This window comes from Canis lupus, chromosome 28 (assembly GCF_011100685.1).
Source record: "Canis lupus familiaris isolate Mischka breed German Shepherd chromosome 28, alternate assembly UU_Cfam_GSD_1.0, whole genome shotgun sequence".
NCBI classification, from domain to species: Eukaryota; Metazoa; Chordata; class Mammalia; order Carnivora; family Canidae; genus Canis; species Canis lupus.
Window position 1 is genome coordinate 23,593,405 of NC_049249.1, and position 17,220 is coordinate 23,610,624.

Consider the following 17,220-nt stretch of genomic DNA (forward strand, 5'->3'; position numbering starts at 1 on the left):
GTCCTTAACAATGTCACGCATCAACCTAGCCGTAATTGGCCAGATGAGAGAACAGTAAAGCTACGCACCTGGCCCAGAAAGCTTTCACGCTTCTGAAAAAAAGCAGCTATTAGTTTCACTTGCAGGATGCAGGACGTGGCTACAACAGGGGGAGCCCCACTGCCGCCCCAGAAAAGTCGCTGCTGGCCCCAGGGATGGGAGAGTAGTTGGGGGGGAGAAGGAGTCTTGTGCCAATAGGAAGTCACGCTACGCTCCTCCCTCCCTACGGCGTTTATCCAAGGTCAGTAAAACAGAATCTGGGGGCGCCAGACCCTGGGGGGGGGGGGGGGCGGGGGAGGAACCCGCTCTGGGTTTTGAAAAGAACAGAGAGAGAAAGAGAGAGGAGGGTCAGCTCTGAAGCACAACATACCCGAGTTCGAATCCCCCACTGCTGATCACATGTGTGACTTTGAACAAGTTGGGTAACTTCTATGCCTTGGTTTCCCCATCTGGAAAATGGGCACAAGATGACAGCTCTTACCTCCTGGAGTTGCTGGGAGGGCTGGACGGTACTCACAATGCGCCTTACACGGCGCGCGGCCCCCCGCCCCCCGTCCTGGGTCCTGGGGCTGCCCGAGCCCCCACGACTTTCTCCGGCGCGCAGGCTGCTCCATCCCCGGGAGCCTCCCTCCGCCCCAGGGGCGCCCGCCGCAGCCCAGGCCCCCGACCCCCGGGCGGCACGAGCCGGGCCCACTTGTCAGAGGGGCCCCTGGAGCTGCGGGGAGGGCGACGACGCACCTGTCGCGGCGCCCCGGGCCCCAGCAGCCTCCCGCAGCCGCGCTGGTCCTCGCGGGCACGCCCGGCGGCTCCGCCCGCTCCGGCTCGGGCTCCCGCGGCTGCCGGCACTTCAAGCCTCCGCCGGCGCTGCTGCAACGTCGCGGCGGGATGACGCAACGGGCGCCCGCGAGTGAGCGCGGCCGGCCCCGGGCGGGGGGGCGGGGGGGGCGGGGGGCGCCCGGGCTCCGCGTGCCGACGGCGCCGAGCGTGCGCGCAGGGGCCCGGCGGGGCCAAGGCTGCGGCGGGGGCGCCTAACCCGACGCTCACTCCGCCTAGGCGCTGAGTCACGTGAGCGTGTGGCGCGCGCCTGCGCGCTGGTGCACGTGCGCCGAGGGCTACATTGTATCCCTTCTGCCCGGCTGGAGGTCTGCACCTGCCGCGGCCCTGCCGGCAGCCCTCGCCGGGCCTCTGGGGGTCCCGTAGGCCTGTGCGGTCAGCCTTCGTGAGGTCTCTTTTTTTTTTTTAAATTATATTTTATTGGAGTTCAAATTGCCAACATAGAGCGTAACACCCAGTGCTCATCCCATCAGGTGCCCCCCTCAGTGCCCGTCACCCAGTCACCCCACCTCCCTTCCACCACCCCTTGTTCGTTTCCCAGAGTTAGGAGCCTCTCATGTTCTGTCTCCCTCTCTGATATTTCCCACTCATTTTCTCTCCTTTCCCCTTTATTCCCTTTAACTATTACTTAATTCCCCAAATGAATGAGACCATATCATGTTTGTCGTTCTCCGATGGACTTACTTCACTCTTCGTGAGGTTTCGAAGCGTATACCCAAGTCGTCAGGCTTGGGGGAGGTGGGGTTTGGGAACGACCCGGTTGTGTAATTTCTGGGACAGTGGCTGAGTCACAGTGGAATGGACTCAAGCAATGGAATAAAATGAGATGAAAAAGAAATAAGGCTTTGAAAGAGCCGGAGTCTAAATTGGCCAACCTTTAGTTCTTCCTGCGGCACGAAGAAGTGCTTTCACGGTATTTGTCATGCCGTTGGCGAGGCCGATGGTTATGAAGAATATTAGCAATTTGGAAAGCAAAAGACAACCTTTTACACGCACCTTAGCAACAAGCATTAAGTTTGAACCAACAGATGGGAATACAGACATAATTAAGACGGTATAAATCCCTGCTCTCACACTCTGCCACCAGTCCTCACCTCCTCTGTGCACATTAACCCTAACGGGCTCTTGGAAACACATCTTCCATGTCCTCCCATCAAACACCATCCAGAGCTCTCCACAGTCCAAATGCCTGAGCCTGGCACATAAGGCCTCCACTGGTAGAGCTCTATTTTCCCCACTGTTTTCCAGGAGGAGCTCCCACTTCAACCTCTCTAGTCCCTAGTCAAGCCATGGGCTTCCATACTCTCATGGTCACACCGCTTTTTCCTAAATTCTATAGTTCTTCCCTGAACTAGATCTCCAAGCCTTCCCTCATCTCTCCAGCCCTCAGTAATCACACCCTTCTGTGAAATCTCAGATTTACTGTGGTGCCACACCTTCGGTCTTTATCAATATGTGTCGTTCTTCCAAAAGATTATGAATTTATCAATGTCAGTAATTTGTCTCAGTCTCTTAGGTAATAACAACAACACTTTGTTATTGCAAACACTCAATAAATACTGTTGAAGCTGTGGAGCAAGAAGAAAAACAAGAATTCCTTTTCTTGAACTTTCTGCTTCTATTCCTAAATCCATCTCAAAATGGAGAGATATCCTTTTAAACCAATCCAAACTGTAGGAGAACTAAAAAAAAAAAAAAAAAAGATTGAGCTGCTTAAAGCCAAAGACCCTGCCTTTATTCAACCCAACATACCCCTTAACTCCAAGCACACACCTAAGTACTCAAGGACTGTATTGATGAGAATACGATGAATTCTAGTCCCAAAACATCATGACATTTTGTGTATAGATTACTGGTCCCTGGGTAGCCCAGGTGGCTCAGCGGTTTAGCGCTGCCTTCAGCCCAGGGCACGATCCTGGAGACCCAGGATCGAGTCCCACATCGGGCTCCCTGCTTGGAGCCTGCTTCTCCCTCTGCCTGTGTCTCTGCCTCTCTCTCTCTCTCTCTCTGTGTGTGTGTGTGTGTGTGTGTGTGTATGAATAAATAAATAAAATCTTAAAAAAAAAAAAAGACTACTGGTCCCTGACCAAAAAGAGAAAGAAACAAGGAGAGGAGAAAACAGAGGACAGTCTCAGGGTTTGAAGTCACTACTAAAGAGAAAGTGATGAGAAATTAAGTACAGAGAGCATTGCAGGAATGAAAATGGAATCCAGAGGGGAAAATCAGATTAATTTACACAGAGTTTATTTGTAGGCAACTCTTCTGTAACACCCATTGCACAAGAATATCCTGTACTTGTAGGAGATGTGGATTGCAGTACAAGTATTTCAGGTTACATAATGAGAATTGTTTTTAAAAACAGTTGTCATAACAATATGTTTTATCAACAGAACAATAATAATTTATATAATCCAGTCTGGCCAGCCAGGATGGAGCAACATTGACTAAATTTACTCTCCTACTAAAACAACTTAATTAATTAATTAATTAATTAAGCAGCAGTGCAGAACAGTGGTCAATAAGGGAGAGCAGATGCATGCAGTGAGCACTCTGACTACCTCTGCTTACTGCCTAAGAGAGCTGCCAGGTAGCAGTACAGAGAAGGGAAGCCAGGAAGACCTAGACAGTCTCCTTTAGTTGAGGAGATAGAACTGGGAGATCGGGAAAGCTGAGACAATGGGAGCCGGGAGTAGAGTGCTGGAGAGAAGAGAACTATACGGTGAAATGGGGAGCTCTGGAGACCCACAGAAGATCTTGCTCCAGTCTTCCAACTGTTTAGCACGTGAGTGTAAGCTACCCCAGAGTAAGAGCCACCTAGATAGAGAGAACAATCACCAAAGCTTGCACAGGGCAGGGAATTGTTTCTGTTCCCACAAATCAGAGTGGAGAGATACCCAGTGATCATACAGGACAAGGAAGAGGACCTGAGCCTGGGACCCAGATCAGAAACCTCATAATTCATGGCTTATGGGCAGCCCAGGTGGCTCGGTGGTTTAGCACTGCCTTCAGCCCAGGGCGTGATCCTGGAGACCCGGGATCGAGTCCCACATCGGGCTTCCTGCATCGAGCCTCCTTCTCTCTCTGCCTGTGTCTCTGCCTCTCTCTCTCTCTCTTTCATGAATAAATAAATAAAATCTTTTAAAAAAATTCATGGCTCAATAGGTCTTGTCTCAGTAGTGAGGTAAAAACAGTGACAGAGTAAATGCTACTCTGGTCCTACCAAACAAATCTTAAAAGCCTGCCCCAAAAGGATTGAACTGTATCCAAGAACAAAGTGTCCCAAAACAGAGCACAACAGTACTTATAGGAAATCAGAAATATCCAGTATCCAACAAGGTAAAATGCACAATGTCTGGCATCTAATCAAAAATGATCAGGCATACAAAAAAAAAAGTAGGAAAAAATGGTCCATATAAGGAGAAAAATCAATCAATTGAAACAGTCTTAGAGGGGTCCCTGGGTGGCTCAGTCAATTAAGCCCCTGCCTTTGGGTCAGGTCGTGATCCCAGGAGTCCTGGGATGGAACCCCACAATGGGATCCTGGCTCAGCAGGGAGTCTGCTTGTCCCTCTCTCTCTGTCCCTCCCCCCTCCATTCTCTCTCTCTCTCTCTCTCTCTCTCTCTCCATCTCTCTCAAATTTTTAAAAAGAAAAATAACTGAGTGATGGGCCCTGGGGGGGGGGGCACTTGACAGGATGAGCACTGGGTATTTTGCTATATGTTGGGAAATCAAACTCCAATAAAAACATACTAAATAAATAAATAAAAAGAAAACTAAATCAATGGAGTCACAGAAATTATAGAATTAGTAGCATAGGACACTAAAAAATAATAATAACCGCATTCTATATGGCCAAGGAAGTAGAAATATGGAAAATCTTTGAAAAGCCCCAAAGCAAATACCTAGGAATCATAAAAACATTGTCTGGGATTTTTAGCACACACACCACTACATGTCTTTGGGATGAAGAGCAGATTAGACATTACTGGGGGGGAAAAAAAAAAAGAGGTTAAAGAACCTGAAAACATTGCAGTAGAAACTATCCAAAATGAAATACAGGGAATAAAAAGCCTTAAAATATACACAAATAGGGTATCAATGAGCTTAACATACAGATAACTGGAGTCCCTGAAGGACAGGAGAAATATGGGAATGAGGAGGAGTCAAGGGAGGACAGGAAAAAAAAAGTTGAAGAAATAGTAGCTGAAAACTTCCCAAATTTGATAAAAACTATAAACTCACAAATCCAAGAAGCTCAACAAACTCCTAATAGAAATATGAAGAGCACTATACCAAGGAACATCATAATTAAATTGCTTAGAACCAGTGATAAAATGAAAATCTTAAAAGCAGAGAGAAAAAGATACATCATTATGCAAAGGAAGGAAGATAAAATGACAGCAGATTTCTCATCAGAAATTTGCAAACAAGAAGTCAGGGAAGCAGCATCTTTAAAATACTCAAAGAAAAAACTGTCAATCTAGAATTCTTTACCATATATATATATGAAATATATATAATAAAATATAACATATATATATGTTTCAAAAACAAGACAAACTATAGACAAGATGGTCATGTGACTCAGTTCTGGGCAATGTGACCTAAGAGAAAATCAAATCAAGGATTTCCAGAGAAGGTTTTCTTTCTTAGTAAAAGGGAACAGGCAGCTGACACTACTTCTTTTTCACTATATTCCCCATTTGTTCTGTGACAAACCCAACACCACCAGCCACACATCACTGGAGTTTTGTTAAATCTCTATTGGTTTAATCCCGTAAATCTTGTTGTCTGTTACTCACACGCAAGTGCATTCCTGACTCATGTTTAATCTTGAGCACAATTCTAGCCACTAGAAAGACTCAAATATGTAGGGAGAAAAGAAAAAAAAAGGAGCTATGAAGTAATCCCTACCAGTGTATCTTGCTGGGGTTTATGGCAATGAAAGTGGCCTTAGAGCATGTCATTTAGAAAGTACGTTAGGCCAGAAGAGAATGGAACACCTCTGACTCATTTTTATGACATTTGTGGCAGAATAAGGACTTCAATTCTACTCGAAACTGATTTATTAGTAATGAAGCTATAAATAAATTCCAATAATCTAAACAGGATGCAGGCAGGCTTCTGGGAGAACTGCCTTGCCATCTCCTACAGGATGGGCTACCTGATAATACTCAGTCCCCTGCCTCCTACCCCCAAGAAGGCAGGCCAGCAGGAACTAGGTGGGGTTCTGGACTGTCTTTCAGCCATTAGCTGTGCATCAGTTCCAGAAGGGATCTGGGGCACTGGATCAGATAACTCGTGGAGCAGGGTAATTAAGAAATTAGCTCGTAAATCGAGGTTTGGTTTGATTGATTGATTGATTTTATAGCTGTTAGTTCATTCCTAAGAAATGGAAGGTATTTTTTTCCCTTTCTCCCAGGAGTGTAGCCAGGCTCTTTGGTTTAGGTCTCAAGATTCCCCAAGCTTTTAAGGGAGGCTGAGTAATTGCAATTCACTGCCTTTTTATTACTGAAAGTCAAAAAATGAAAAACTATTGATTGGGTTGGTAACCAAGAAGACAAAACCTGAATGGGTCTTTTGTTTGTCTTGTAGAATCAAGCTGGGCTGTGTGAGAAGAGATTGTCTGAGAAGGGGACAGGGACCAGCATGGCCCAAGCACTGAGAAGGGGCTAAATGTTGAGGGTGCTGGTCCTGGATTCCATATAAGATTGCTTCATGCAAGGCCATGGAGGTGGCCAGTCTGCAGAAGGAGGGTCACTATGGGAGGACCCAAAGGATTGGAAGTCTAGATTCTTGAGAGCCTCAGTGAAGATCCCAGTAGCCAAATGTGTTGTAGAGAGAAGGGAGCTTCACCTACCACTTGGGGCCTGGGCATGGAACAATCGTGAAGGAAACTGGCTGTCAGGCTGTCAGCACTACCCAAGTGCCAGGATAAGGGAGAAGAGGGGAATCCCCAAAATGATCACTATTGGACTTCTACGGATCCGCAACAGGAAATTATTTCAAAATTCTTTCTTTCATAACGTACTGAGAGCCCCTTTTGTGCCAGTCTTTTTAGTCACTGAGGATACAAGATGAAGATCTAGGGAGGTCACACGTAGAACCTGCCCTTATGAGGTTAATAGTCTAATGGCCTCTGGCAGGTTGGGAGGGAAACAAGTTATGGAAAGGACAATGAAGAACCAAACAGCCTCTGTCACAGAGGACAAAAGAGGTGACCAGCATTAAAGAAGGTGGTCAGGGAGGGCCTCTCTGCCGAAGGGGCAGCAACCCCAAGGCTGTGGTCCTAACCGATACTGGCTATGTGCTGCCACGGGCCCCAGCATCAAGATCTGGGACTTGGAAGGCAAGATCATTGTAGATGAACTAAAGCAAGAAGTTATCAGTACCAGCCGCAAGGCAGAGCCACCCCAGTGTACCTCTCTGGCCTGGTCTGCTGATGGCCAGACTCTGTTTGCTGGCTACACCGACAACCTGGTGCGTGTGTGGCAGGTGACCTGCCATTGGCACCCGCTAGGTAGCTTTAGAAATAAAACATTGGTTTTCAAAAATAAAAAATAAAAAATAAAATAATAATAAATAAATAAACATTGGTTTTTCTGGAAAAAAAAAAAAAAAAAAAAAAAGGACCTCATCTGATAAGAGCCCAGAGAAGACCTTTCCAAGAAGGGGGGACTACGTGTGCCAAAGCCCTGTGGGAAGACAGAGCTGGCATACACAAGTGAGCAGTGTGGGCAGGAGTTGGACAAGTGAGAAAGTGGCAGGGGGAGGTGTTGGAAGGCCAGAAGGGGCCAGATAAAGCAGGGCTTTTTAAGTCATAGTAAGAACTTTTGAAAACTAAAAATAACATTGTGAGATGTGTTTAAAATATCATGGAGGAATTCACAGGCCCCTTAGAAGGATGAATCCAAACAGAATCCTGGGTTCATGGACCTGGCCAACGTGGAAGGAAGAGGCCATGACTCAGGAGCTGTGATGCAGGCTGGGGCCTGCCTGGGGCAAACTGGCTGCAAAGAATCTAGGTAAGAGGAAAGCACATTTTGTAAGGTACCATTGGTTGGGCACTTTTTATGTGCCAAGCACTACTCTAAGGAATCCATAGGCATTATCTCCAGCAATCCTCTGTATCAGCCATGACACAATCTGGAAAAGAGCCTGTGCTGGACCACCGGAAGTGTGATTTTCCTAAACTTCTTAGAAAGGTCTTGGGAGAGCTAAAAGAGCAAAAGGGGACTGTGAGGCAGCCCAGAGATTAGCAACAACAGATCAGGACTCTAGGACTGGAGCAACGAAGTAAGATATTAACAGAACTGGGAGCCAGCAACATCTGGGACCAAGGAGAGAGGGGCTGCTTAGGAGGACCCAAAATCACAGAGCTGCCACTGCTGGAGGTGCCATCTGGCAAAGGGAGGGACACTTTCTGCCCTCCCTCCACCTGAAAGCCCCTCCTATTGGTTGAAGCAAACTGTAAAGAAGCTTAAGGAATGAGTTTGCAGGAACCACTCCTCTCCCAGACATAAAGTAGAGCAGAGAAGGATGAAGAATGGATCTGAGAGCAAACAGAAAAACAAGGTTCCCATCTTCCTCACAGCCCCATGAGCCAGGAATAATTATTACCCTCATTTTTCAAATGGAGAAACCGAGGCATGTGGAAAGGTTAGGTGAATCCAGTACCTGGAAGAACCTCAATTTGAATTCAGATCTATTTGATTCTAGAGAACAAACACATAACATACATTTTCAGCCAGCTTAGATGAGAGCCTGGTAGTTAGAGAGGACAGGTCCCAGGTCTGAAAAGCATATTGTAACGTTAAATCCCACTCTATAAAGATAAGATACTCAGATGGGGTTGGCTTAAGAACTGAGCTGAGTGAGGACATCAGTGAACCAACCCTGATTCCTTCTAGCAGAATGTCTGAGAACTCTGCAAGGACTTTGGGGCCAGGCATCCTGGGTTCCAATCTTGGTTCTGCCATTCACCAGCTGTGTGACCCTGGGCAAGATATTTAACTTCACTGAGCCTCTCATTTTCAAAGTGGATTTGGTCATGTCCACTACCTTTTTGGGTTATTTTGAGATTATATGGAATAATGTGTGCAAGATAATTAGCATAGCACTGCCACATGGTTAAGATTTACTAAATAGTAGCTATTATTATGAGTGTTAGTAGTCTCCTTTTGCAGAGACTTTTGGAGAGAAAAGAGAGATCCAAATTCTCTGAGCTTAAATCCTGGCAAAGAATTTGTCATCAAGTCTCTGGAACTCATATGAACTCTTAGGGTTACTTTGTTCTAGAAAGGGTGTCTCTGTATCAGTCAGGATGGGCTAGGTTATGATTCAGTAACAAATGTTTCAGAGCCTTAAGATTACAAAGTTTATTTTTTTTACCTATGCTACATGTAAACTACAGCTTATTATAGAAGCTCTGCTCATAAAAGTCACTGATGGAGGCTCCTTGTTGATACAGACTTCCTTTTTTGCTGAGGCCAAGAACAGAGTATAAACCATGCAATGGCTCTTAATCCATACATTGCTTGTGTTCCCATTGCATTAGTTAAAGCCTTATATAAAGCAAGTGGCTGAAGAAATATAATCCTACTATGTGCCACAAACAAGATAAATATTTATGAACAACCCTAATGACCTTCAGAACAACCTCAGTGAAACTTCTGGTTGGGATGAATAAAACAAAATTCCCAATCTGGAATGAAAATATTTTGGAGCTTCTGACAAGCCAGACTATCCTATAGGACATCATAAAAGTTTGCATTTCTGAAGACATATAGTTTTGTTCCTACATATTGCTTAGGGTCACTTGTCTGAAAATCACTGTTGGCTCCTGAAAGGTATTGTCAAAGGTGGTTTCTGGAGTTGAGATGCTACCTGGAAACAAGGCATCTTGTCTTCCGGAAGAAGGATCTGAATGTGGACTAGATTGTGAGTGCCCAGACTTATCCAGAGCCCGTCTACTATTACACAACCTGATGTCAGATTATCAGATACTGAGGGGTTGCTGAGCAACTTCAAATTCTAGTGGAAGGAGCAAGGCCTTCCCTTGGCTTTCACAACCCCATGCTCTCCTGGATTTCTTTCTCCCTACCTAGGTGCTTTTTCTTGGCAACTTTTTTTGGCTCAAGGCCCTCCTTTATTCTTATTCCCTACTCTCCCAGCACACCAGGAACCTAGGAGTCATTCTTAACCTCTTCCTGCATCCAATCCAACACCAACTTCTAGCAATTTAACCTTCTAAATAGCTTTAAACCCATCATCCATTTGCCTCCTCTCTACCTGCACTATCCTAATGCAGGCCATCACCATGTTCCCTGGGAAGCACAAAACTTACTACCAAGACTCCTGCTTGGTCGTCAGCTTCCCACCCACCACTTTCCCAAACATCCCACACATCAGCCAGAGTGTGCAACACCGAGCATTTCAAACACTGCATTTCTCCGCCTGATCCCCACTACGAGTGATTAAAATCCTTTCTATTGTTCTTGCAGTTTAAGGACAGAGGCTTTGGACTTTTAGGACAGAGACTTTAAGAAAAATTCTTCAACATGGCCTCTAAGCCCTGGCCCAGCTAACACTTGCCAGCCTTACCACCCTCATCTCCTCCCACTTGCTCTTTCTGTCTGACTTTGTCCACACTGGCTTGCTTTCATTTCCTTACAAAAGATGGCTCTGCTCTTCTCTTGCACATACTGCTTCCTCTGCTGGCAGTGGCCCCCACCACAACCCCCTTTTTTCTCTACAGTTCATGCCTCATAACACAGCTCAGTTCCCACCTCCTCATGACAATCTTCATGGATCTCAGACTGTCAGACCCCTTGTCATGTGCTTCTTCCCCATGGGACCTATCATAATTATAATTAAAGACTCCACTATAAAACTAGTCATTTAACATCTACCTGTCCCTCTTAAATTCTTGACCTCTCTCATTTCCTTCTTTATTTCCTAGTACCTAACAATGTCTTGCACAAAATAGATGTTCCAGATGTTTGTTGAGTGTCTAAGATGGGATAAATTATTTAATAAAGGAGAGTGTAAGTGGCTATTATAATTATTAATAGTCACAGACAAGTATAACTTTAAGAGTGGAAGCATTCAAGGAGCAATACATGAACCATAGAGTTTTAGGGGCTCAGGACTCCATGGGTCTTGAGAAGCATGTATCCAGCTTGGCAGAGAAGTAGGAAGCAGATTACTGATGCTCCCCACCCCCCCACTCCCACTCCCACTCCCTGGGTCCGAGGAGAGGGAACAACATAAATACCAAGGAGAATAGGGTCCCAGTTCTCCAGTGGTGCCCAGTAACACAATGGGTGATGGTCTTCCATGGATGAGTATCTGCAATTGAGAACAAGGCAAAGCAGAGGCTGGGAGGCAAACACACATGTGCCCAGGACACTTGAAGGAAGGAATTTGAAAATACTTGATAGCTAGACGTGGCTGGAGATAGACTTACTTTTATTTCCTCCTTAGAATCAGTTTTTGTCTAAAAGGAAAAAAGTTTTCATGAAGAGGACAAAGAGAAGCAGAACTACATTGAATTCTAATGAGATCAAAGTAAGCTTTAGAATACTTTTAAAGACATCTAGTCGTATTACTTTTGGAGACATAGAAGCTCCAAGATTTTCTTTTAGAAAATGTATTCTCTTGGATGTTCTAAACATACTCCTTAAACTGTCTTTAGCTTTTAACTTACAGATTTCCCCAAATGAAAGGTTTACAAAGATTGTTATCAACACAGTTTTCAATTTTCTAAATAACCTGCTATAAAGCAAAACTGGAACAAGCATAGTATTAATGATTAGCCGTGATTTTTACCAAATCTTTCCTGATGGTCGTCATCATATTATTCCATAAAATATTTGAAATGGATTACAAGGATGATCTCCAACATGAAAGTAAGAAATTGTTTAATAGGCTTTCCATAATCCAGAGTCACAAGGTACAATCCCTCTGGTAGCCCCATTTGGTTATACCGATGATTGCACAGGTCAATGAGTTTGACCCTTCACTCAGGGTGACTTACACCTCACCCATTCCTCTGTACCTCCAATTCTGTTAGGATATGGCTAAACAGCTTTCCCCTTTATCAAATTATTTTATAGTTACTTTTTCCAAAGGCTGTTGGTTCTGGTCCAGTGTTCCTACTTTACCTCCATAAATCACTGGCACACATATGTAGATTTAGCATGCATCCATGAATTGTAGAATTACTAAGAACCACTATAGGTCACAGAAGGGTTTAAACAAACCCTTAATATTCACAATGTTGGTTTTCTCTACCTTAATTATAAATAATGTTTTTAGAAGATAGTCCATAAATTCTAGGTCACCTGATCATTAATTGTTGAAAAATATAATCTAGGTAACAGATGAATTATATCTAAAGCCCCATAAATTAATCAAATCCTGGAATGAATGAAATTTTAACCTCCCAGAGATAAGGCTTAGTCAACTTAAAGCTCTATAGGGTCATGGCATGCCTTAGGTACATGACCTGAATTTTTTAGTAGTGATAATAACAATAAAATTATCTACATAGTTAGTAACCCCATTTTATAAACACAGTGATGCTTAGACAAATCCTAATTAAAAGAGTAGTAGCTGCCTCTCCTCTGCACATGACCTGCAATCTGCTCTTATTCACAAAACCAGAAGTGGCACGTACAGGAATCCTATTATTAATTAGGCATGTGCTTGAAGATTACAACATGACTACCATTCAGACACATCTGAAATGGTAATTATTCTCAACTACCAACTACAGCTTGACAAACTACATGACCCAGAACCATGAAGGATCTTGGAATATTAAATACAAACTAAATCTATGGTTTTAATCTCTCTATGTCTCATTTTCCTCATCTATACAACAAAACTAGTAATAGTATCTGCTTCATATGGGAGTTGTGAAGATTAAGAGTTAAAATATGTAAGGCATTAATGGACAGTGTCTGTTGTATAGCAAGCAAAATATAATGTTTGCAATTATCATAAGAGTTTCTTGGGAAATGTCTAGTCCAGGAGGCTTCATTTGATCCAGGTTCATAATCAATCAGTGTGGTAGTTCAGAATCCCAGGCTTCCCCAGCTCCAACCCCAACAACCTCTCTTTTCCAATTACAAATAGAGTTTTCCTTCAATGACTACACTATGGATTATGTCACTAAAATCTTGAAAGCAGTAGTTCCTAATTTCTTGGAGTCAGGGGAACACTTTGAGAATCTGATGAAACTCTAGACTCTCTCCTGACGGGGGGGAAAAGTACATGTAAAAGTGTGCATTTGGTTTCAGGGGGTTCATCACCCCCACTCCCCAGAGGTCATTCATGGACCCCAGATTAAGAAGCAGTGTTTGAAAGCATGGCTTGGAAGACAGCCGCATTTGGGATCTTGTTCTTTTAACAATATCTAAAGCAAGATGAGACAGAAATATACATTTGCACATTGTAAAGGAAGTATTAATTACTATTAGCCAGGCAAGTACTTTCCAATAAAGGATTTTGATGATGATGAAGAAGATGAAGAAGAAGAATGAAGAAGAGGAGGAGTCTTCCAAAATGGATAAAGGTAGGTAAACTAAAGGTAGACTTTGTATTTAAGTAAGCTAAGTATGCAGCAGGGCTTTGAAACTGCGTGGCTGTTATTATTAGCAACTCTAGAGGCAGTTTGAATAACTGATTATATCTATGGCTTTCTTTAAAACCTCCAACAGGCAAAATATTATCACTGGGGCTCTTCACGCCTGTTCAATGATTCAGACACAAAAGAAATGCTAATTATGAGAACTGGGCTGTGAATTCTGAGAGACCCTAGGGACAAAATGATTATCTGGTTGTCTTATGTTGCTGGAAATTTATTAGAGTGTTTTAAGATTACATTAACTGGTTTTCACCTTAAGTGCTCTGCCTGGAGAAGCATTAAAGGCTCCTGATAAGAAAGATTTCAAAGAGGTAATGGCATCAGCCAAAAGATCTTTTGGGTGAGTCAGGGGTACTGTGAGGAGAAAAGCCCAAGTGAGGTGGCTGGGATCAGCCAGGTGGTGGGATGGGCTTGCCACAACCAAAAGCTTCCACTTTGACCTGGGCTCCTTAGGCCCCTCCTCATCTCCAGTTTCCAACAGCGACAAATGCCAGAGACCAAAGAGGAAGAATAATATATTTACAACAAAGGTCAGAGAATGAGGCCAAGGACCTCATTTCTGCTCCATTATGGTCTCAGATTGCACCTCTGCCTCTAAAATCTTCCCAAGGCCCAAAAGTGTTGACATGCTGTTACCACTGTGGACATCTGCTATCCTCCTCTCCATCACAGCTCTAGTCCCCAAGGCCACCCCTCTTCTTGAACCATCCCAAGCTCATCCCTGGCTCAGGGATTTCTTATTTGTCTCTGCTGTTAGGAACATTCCTTTTCTGGATATGCACATGACTCAGTCTTATGTTTAGGTCTTAGCTTATTTAGCAACTTCCTGTTCCCTGCCTCATCACTTTCTTCTGTGCTATCCTATTTTATTTTATTTATAGCACGTGTCACTATCTGATAACAATCTTTGATTTGTTTTCTTTATATTGCCCATCTTCCCTGTTAGAATGTAAGCATAATGAGAGCAGGGAGCTTCTATGTCAATCACTGTCATGGCCACCCCTCTCTCCCGTCCTGCCAGCTTAACACAGAGAAACCACTAGATATACATTTGTGAACTAAAGGAATGAATGCATAGGATTAGCATTTGCTCTGTGCCAGGCACAGGGTTGTAGTTTTTACAAATACTATCTCACTGAATTCTCACACCAACCCTCCAAGGTACGTATTTCTCTATTATCCCCATGGTACAGATTAGGTTTCAGAGAGGTCATGCCACTTTTCCAACGTCAAAGCTAGCTTGTTACAAGCTAGCAAGTAACCAAGATCTGATTTGAATTTAGGCATGTTTGACTCCAACACATACACTAAATCGGGAGTCAGCGCACTTTTTCTATAAAGGGCCAGCTAGTAAACATTTAAACCTTTGGGGGCTATATGGTCCTTGTCACAACTATGCAACTCTGAAGCAGTATGAGAACAGGCATAGACCATACATAAACAAATGGATGCTCTGTGTGCCCATAAAACTTTATTTACAAAACAAGTGGTAGACAGGATTTGGCCTAAGGGCCATAGTCTCAGACCTGTTCTTTAAATCATTATTTGATATATGCTATGGCAGAAGGGGGTTAAACAAAAGAGGGGAATAAAAGAAAAAATTAAAATATGTGCTCTGTGCATGGTGAGCCCCTTTCAGATAAGAAAGACGGCCATTTTCAGTTAAGTTTTAACTTAGTTAAAAGAAAAAAAAAGGTGGAATAGAAGACAGGGTCCTGGTAGGAAACAGGACTCTACTGATTCAACTTATTGACTGAATTATGGCCATCATCTACAAGTACAGTAGAGTTTAATTCAATTAAGCTATTCCATTTTTACCAAGGTTCCATTCACAGTGTAATTACACCTGATTTTGCATCATGGGAAGTATACATGATGCCAGCATCTGAACAGAACCACATAACCTCCCATTGCAAGCAAGCTCCAAAGAGTCAACATTGAAGGACCAAGTGTAGCAAGCCACTCTTAAAATTCTTCCTCTTTCAATAGTGAGCCTAAAACCTTCGGTCTTTCCTTCTCAAGCAAGCTTATGAGTTATTGGCAAGAGATGAAAGATTCGATATGAATCACAGCTCTGAGCCAGCCCATTGGGAAGGGGCACACTATTTGTGCTTATGGTCATTCATAGGAGCTCTTGAGACTGAATATCAGCATTAAAGCAAAAGATCAACTCACCAGTCCCTTGGGCCTGGGCTAGACGGTAAGGGCTGAGCTTTGAGAAGGTAGGAGGTAGAAGGACAAAGGCAGTCGTTTTTATAGCGCTTGGCTGTGCATCAGGACAGGCTAGTGTGGCTGGGGTGCCCTGGGGGGCTAGGCCTCCTCTCCTGCTCGGCTTTTCTCTCAGGAAATCCTAGGTCATCAGAAACCCATTAGACAAATATTCATTTCTCTCTTACCCTGAAGAAAGAGTGCCTGTGGAAACAGCACGTGGTGCTTAAACCAATAGGCACATTTTCCTCAATTTGTATGCAATTTTCCAAACTTGGGCTTTAAATGTTTGGGCAAGTGACAAAAATTCAAACTTTAGTTAGTTCTCCTGAATCTTCTCCTAAGCCCATCAGTGCCCCTCTTTGTAAAATCCAGTTTTAGCGAGAAGGCTGCTAAATCAGTTTCACCAGGTCCCCAAACTCCCATATCTGATCAGGCTCCTCGGCCTCCACCATCCCACAGGTGTTGTCTGACCACCCCAGCCTGTCTTCAGTGAAGAATCCTGTTAGGTCAGTTTAGCCAGAGTCCCCCCACCCCCACCCCAACCTTGCTGTTTCCTCTTAGTACTTTTCCATCTGCTCACTGCTACCCTGCTCCTTGCCCAGGCTGTATGTGGAGTTGAGTCCAATCTGTGTTCCTCACTGTAAAAACCCCATCATGGTGGTCCCTGTGCTCTGGTGAGAGTCCTAAAGCATCTGCCATACCATGTTTACAAGTGTCATTGAATATTTTGTTTCTTTAACACAGGAAAGCAGCCCTAGCATGGAAGACTCATCATGTGAAGGAGAACCTACAGATGCAAGATCTGCCCCAGCTCTGCCATTAACCTGGGTGCCCTTCCCTTCCCCTGTCTGAGCCTGTTTTCTCATTACCAACAGAACAAGTCAATCTCATACATATCTTTTCACCCAGTCTAGTCCATCTTTTTGTTATCTAATACCTGTCATATTTATTATTGTTTATAGTTATTATTTAGGTCGATAGGTATTAATAAAAGTGGATTTCTATTGAGCACTTAATATTTACTAGGATTGCACTATATATTCTAACATTTCATTCATTCATTTCATCCATGTATTCTAGCATTTCATTCTCAGAGAGACCCTAGTGATTGCAGACTTCTCAGATACAACAGCTGAGGTTCAGAGTAGTAACATAAATGTCCCAAAGTGAGACAAAGAATAAGTGACAGAGCTGGGATTTGAGCCTGAACCTATTTTTTTCCCCCAAGAACTTCATTTTCTTCATGTTGCCCTAGACCCTGGTCAGAATCTGACAGGAGAGGAAAAGCAACGCTGATAAGTCACAGAGCATGAGCTCCCCCTTCCTCAGTTCCTTATTGTCACCATGCAGAAGCGAACATGAAACAATGGCCTCTGCAAATCTCTGGTGATTCTCCAGATCTGGAGAATCTTTATCTTCGCTAGAGAAAGGCAACTCCTTCAAAATGGACCAAATAAACAATCTGGTAATAGAAGAGATTGGGA

The 17,220-nt window shown here is 43.9% G+C and overlaps 1 protein-coding gene and 1 long non-coding RNA gene across 4 annotated transcripts in view; one reads left to right on the forward strand and one right to left on the reverse strand.

The window, feature by feature from the left end:
- Positions 1–914, reverse strand: part of GPAM (glycerol-3-phosphate acyltransferase, mitochondrial) — a 36,641-nt gene extending 35,727 nt beyond the window's left edge. Inside the window, exons 1-2 of one of the 3 annotated variants that reach the window (XM_038578790.1) lie at positions 778–914; positions 410–488 (exon numbers count right to left, since the gene is read on the reverse strand). Coding sequence is in view for 1 of the 3 variants with exons in the window: in XM_038578789.1 (XP_038434717.1) it covers positions 521–653 (133 nt within the window). In the remaining 2 variants the exon portion in view is untranslated. Of the gene's footprint in view, positions 1–68; positions 212–409; positions 489–520; positions 656–777 lie in introns of those variants that run through there. The other 2 variants (XM_038578789.1, XM_038578791.1) reach the window with 2 other exon arrangements.
- LOC102151632 lies at positions 56–16,744 on the forward strand. Its single transcript, XR_005380615.1, has 3 exons — positions 56–280; positions 13,359–13,453; positions 16,481–16,744. It is a non-coding gene; the product is annotated as an uncharacterized LOC102151632 (long non-coding RNA).
- The last annotated feature ends 476 nt before the right edge of the window (positions 16,745–17,220 follow it).